The 5204-nt window shown below is 35.9% G+C and overlaps 1 protein-coding gene and 1 pseudogene across 1 annotated transcript; one reads left to right on the forward strand and one right to left on the reverse strand.

Annotated features, from left to right (window-relative positions):
• Window positions 1-730: 730 nt before the first annotated feature.
• Window positions 731-1860, reverse strand: LOC143622032 (threonine synthase, chloroplastic-like; annotated as a pseudogene).
• A 503-nt stretch (window positions 1861-2363) lies between these two features.
• Window positions 2364-4691, forward strand: LOC143622029 (patatin-like protein 1). Its single transcript, XM_077093280.1, has 7 exons — window positions 2364-2638; window positions 2747-2928; window positions 3026-3212; window positions 3327-3488; window positions 3580-3882; window positions 4286-4461; window positions 4610-4691. Exons 1-7 carry the CDS (start codon window positions 2510-2512, stop codon window positions 4689-4691), a joined length of 1221 nt encoding a protein of 406 aa, XP_076949395.1. The 5' UTR covers window positions 2364-2509.
• Window positions 4692-5204: the final 513 nt, after the last annotated feature.

Genomic DNA, 5204 nt, shown 5'->3' on the forward strand with positions numbered 1-5204 from the left:
GATTACAAAAACCTAAAAATGAAAAAAATCATAAAACACAAAAATAAAAAAAAGTATAAAAACTAAAATCCTTATATTTCATTCCGGTTTCTAAAATTCTTAAATTTCTTATATTTCATTCCGGTTTCATAAAAAAACACAAAAAAAAAATTTCTCAGTTTTAGCAAAATTATACATATATGTATAATATATACATGACACACATGTTTTTTTATACATATATGTAAAATTTAAGGTAAATAAAAATACACATATGTGTACATTACGTAATTAGAAATTAAATGAAATTATACACATGCGTATAGGAATAATACGAATTAATTAATTTTTTTGTGTTTTTTTTATGAAATATAAGAATTTTGGTTTTTATACTTTTTTAAAATTTTTGTTTTTTTTGTTTTATAATTTTTTAAATATTTTTATATGTTTTTAAGTGGTCCAAAATAGTTCTTAAAGTTCTTAATTTGAAGAGGGTTCTCTTAGAATCTGTACACTATATATATATATATATATATATATATATATATATATATATATATCCTTTTACTTTTAAGTTTTTTAAAATTGATGAAATGAAAACTTTACTTTAATGTACTCTTATAATGATCTGTATTATGCATAGATCTATCACACTATACAAGTGTATATATACAGGTTAATAAATTAAAGGCAGCACATTGTTCTTTGCATACAAGATGTGTTCAAATCGGACATTTCATATAGTAAAAGTTTATGGACTATTGGTTTTTATTGGTCCCAAGTATTTCATTTTTGCCGGCGCTGGTCTCAACTATCACTTTAACTGCCAACGGTCCCAACTTTCACACATGTGTCTGCCACCAGTCCACGACTAACCGAGTACTAACTCCGTTATGTTTTAGATGACGTGTCCATCCTACGTGTTAAAAAACCTTGACGTGGCTGCCTGCGTGTATATTAATAACAAAAAACCCTTCTCCTCCTTGAATATATAATAATATCAGCAGATGACAATTTAATACAAATCCCCAAATCGATATCTTCAATCGATCGAGAACCCAATCGATCAAGAACAACCCCAGCAGCCTGCGCACACACGAGCCTCGGAATCCTATCAACCAACCCCAACTCTTTACACATATGAAACCCTTTATAAAACGCACAAATATTCCCCAAATTACCCCCGGGAACAATAACCCAATCCGGCACCTCCCAGTCAAACTGCTGCAAGATCTCGATCGCAGCAGTCTTTTGCCCCTCTAACCTCAAACTATTCAACGAATTCGCTAAATAAATCGGTAACTCAGACGTAACCTCCCTAACCAACTGCATACACCCATCGAAATCCGTATCAAGACTCAACACAAACGCCCCATTCGCAATCGGCTGAACCAACTGCGCCATGGAAATCTTGTTCGCAGGCAAGAAAACAATACTCGGAATACCAGCGGACGCGCAGTAGGCAGACAACGCGGCCGACGTGTCCCCGGTCGACGCGCAGCCCACCCTGACAACGGGCCGGTTCATTTTACGCAAACGATTAACCTGACTAACTAACACAGTCATACCCAAATCCTTAAAACTACCCGTGTGACTAATCCCGCAATGCTTAACCCACAAATCATTCATACTCAAATGTTGTTTCCCAAACCTTTCGGCCTAGAACATATTCGAATTACCTTCGAAAGCCGATACGATATCATCGGAATCGATCTCGGGCAAGACCCATTCTTTTTTGGACCAGACACCCGACCCGTATGGCCAAGTGGTCTTGCCGATGCGTGAATCGAATAAAGACTTCCAGTAGGATCCGTCGAAGGCTTTTAACGCTTCGATGTCGTCTTGGACATCGAGTAAGCCGCCGGAGCGTGAGCGGTAGACGATCGATTGGGTTGTTCTTGATCGATTGGGTTCTCGATCGATTGGAGATATCGATCGATTGTCATCTGCTGATATTATTATATATTCAAGGAGAAGAAGGGTTTTTTGTTATTAATATACACGCAGGCAGCCACGTCAAGGTTTTTTAACACGTAGGATGGACACGTCATCTAAAACATAACGGAGTTAGTACTCGGTTAGTCGTGGACTGGTGGCAGACACATGTGTGAAAGTTGGGACCGTTAGCAGTTAAAGTGATAGTTGGGACCAGCGCCGGCAAAAATGAAATACTTGGGACCAATAAAAACCAATAGTCCAAAGTTTATCCACGTTTTAGTTGTAATTAAATAAATGTGCGTATACGTAGTTTTGAATAAAAAAAAAGTAGCAAATATACAATGAAACTTGCCGCTCGCCTTTTTGCATTGATATTGATCGCTTGGTTATAGACTTGGAATTATTCTCCTTTGTGACATAAAGCAACTCTTAATAAATTATTATGTATTTCACGTTGCATGAGAAGAGACTCTTCAAACTCTCCAAATTGGACGCCTATGATTACATCACATCAAGTAGCAATATGCCTATATAAACACCAAACACACAACCTTTTCTATATCGTATAACTTTGACCTATAAGCATATACCAATGGCGAAAGCACAACAAAATGAACCCGCTACTAATGGAAAACTTATCACCATTCTTAGCATTGACGGAGGAGGTATTAGAGGGATCATTCCTGGCACCATACTTGCATTACTCGAATCTCAACTTCAGGTATATGCTTATCATTGTGCACGTACGTACAAAAGGAAAGCTAGTTAATTAGACGTCCTTACATTACACTCGGATATATATGATGGAGTATATGTGTTGATCATGTAGGAATTGGATGGAATCGATGTAAGACTCGCAGATTACTTCGATGTCATTGCAGGAACAAGCACTGGCGGTCTTGTGACAACCATGTTAACCGCTCCTGATGAAAACAATCGACCTCTTTATGCAGCCAAAGATATTGTACCTTTCTATATGGAGCATGGCCCAAAAATATTTCCACAACAAGGGTTTGTGTTAAATTGTGCAAAGCCTTCTAGTTTACAACTTTTTGTGGTAACACAATCTAATATGGTTGTAATATTTGGATTAATTCTATGAATATAGGGGTATATGGGGATCAATAGTGAATATCACTAGGAGGCTAATCGGACCAAAGTACAACGGAAAGTATCTTCGGAAGCTGCTAAGGGAGAAACTAGGAAACGCTCGTCTGAAGAATACCTTAACCAATGTTGTCATTCCTACATTCGATATCCAACGCCTACAACCCACCATTTTCTCAACTTACGAGGTTAATTTTAATCACCAAAAATTTAAACTTTGCATGTTCTGATGAAAAGATCATTGAATTTTATATGTTCTTGTTTGAAACATGTGCCCTAACAACTGTTGTATGAACTTAAAGGCAGAAGTTAATCCATCCTACAATGCTCAGTTATCGGATATATGCATCTCTACGTCTGCAGCTCCAACCTATTTCCCCTCCTACTACTTCAATAACAAAGATGTTGATGGAAATGATCAAGAATATAATCTTATTGATGGCGGTGTTGCTGCTAATAATCCAGTATAGATAAATACATTAAAATTCCTAGTTTTAACCATTTAATATGAGCAAACGGGCTCTTTGTATAAACAATTTTTATACTGTTTTTTAGATGCTCGTTGCAATAAGTGAAGTGGCAAAACAATTGTTAAGAGAAAACCCAAAATTCTTCCCAGTTAACCCTATGGATTGGGGTCGGTTCCTGATGATCTCAATCGGAACGGGTGCACCAAAAGAAATGAAACAATACAATGCTAAAATGGCATCCAAATGGGGTCTTTTTGGTTGGCTGCTCCACAACGGTTCCAATCCTATAATCGATGTATTCACTCAAGCAAGCGCAGATATGGTCGACACCCATGTTTCAGTGTTCTTTCAAGCAGTTCATTCCCAACAAAATTACCTTCGAATCCAGGTAACATTTAAGATTATTCGAAAGTATAACGCATAAAACGATTTTCTTGAATTTATTTTTGGAAATAGGTTCTCTAGAAATTAGAAACCAGGCTCGTAATTACAATTACTTTTAGAACTCATTATACTTCTAGGCATTTCGTTATCCCTGTAAGCGAACTCCGCAAATTCTCTAGGTGACAAGTGAACTCCATATTTTTCTTTACCATATGTGACTAATTTTTCAGCAGTTTTATATGTAGAGTTCGCCATCTAAGCGAACTTAGAAGTTTTTTATTACAAGAGTAGCAAAAACAGCTAAAAATACAACTCTCGTTTTTAAATCAAACGCTAATACAAAATATTCTAATTTAGTTACTCCAAACTTCAAACTAATAGGGTAAGTAATTGATGAATTTAACCAGGAAGATACATTAAGTGGTGATGAAGCTTTAGTGGATGTTGCAACAAAAGAGAACATGGCCAAGCTGGAAGAAATTGGTGAAAATCTACTGGCAAAACCTGTTTCGAGAGTTAATCTAAAAACTGGTTTGTCTGAACAGATAGGAAATGGCCAGACCAATGCCCAAGCTCTTAAACGGTTAGTAAATGTGACGCAGCTTGTTGCCCGTTCACCTGCCACTTTATTATAATCGTTTTGATTGAATATATCCATAGTAAGAGTACGCATGAAAATCGTTAGTAAACTAAAATATTGTAAACTAATATTACATATTTTCAACATTCAGATTTGCGAAGTTGCTTTCCGACGAGAAGAAGCATAGAGAAGCGTCGAAAACACCTTCGAAGCCATACAATGGTTTCACATAGAAGTTTCCGAATTCAGATTGCATATGATAAAGAAACACACATTGCATTTAAACATACATGTAAATATAGTTCTTAAAGTGATACTATGTAAATTACTAGCTAGGTCTTGAATTGAATGGCTTGCACTTCTGTTGTTTTATATATACTGTGATAATATGTTTGTTTTGTAATATATAAATAAGTCATTTATGGTTTTATCATCGACTTTAAGTCTATATGATGTGTTATATCAATAGTTCGAGCTGTGGTAATCTGATGTGATCTAAACACGAAAGGACTAACGTACCAACCCCTCGGTTTTGATCCTGCAATTTTGACCACATTTAACGTGTGCTTAAATACATATGAGATAATTTTGTAATCTTTGTTGAACATTCATTTAAGTAATTTGAAAACTGACTAGGCGTCTCCATTAAAGATATATAACACACTTGGGACAGCCATTTCATGTGTTCCCTTACGTCTATATATAGATGAATGTAGGCTGATATATCGATATGCATTTCTACACTT

The sequence above is a fragment of the Bidens hawaiensis genome, unplaced genomic scaffold (assembly GCF_021521415.1).
Source record: "Bidens hawaiensis isolate Kalapana, Puna unplaced genomic scaffold, B.hawaiensis_p1.1 tig00003004_1, whole genome shotgun sequence".
Classification (NCBI taxonomy): Eukaryota; Viridiplantae; Streptophyta; class Magnoliopsida; order Asterales; family Asteraceae; genus Bidens; species Bidens hawaiensis.

Coding starts and splice junctions, on each gene's coding strand:
- LOC143622029 (XM_077093280.1), top strand. CDS start 2,510: ATGGCGAAAGCACAACAAAATGAACCCGCTACTAATGGAAAACTTATC. Junction 2,929..3,025: donor AAAATATTTCCACAACAAGG/GTTTGTGTTAAA, acceptor CTATGAATATAG/GGGTATATGGGGATCAATAG. Junction 3,489..3,579: donor GTGTTGCTGCTAATAATCCA/GTATAGATAAAT, acceptor ACTGTTTTTTAG/ATGCTCGTTGCAATAAGTGA.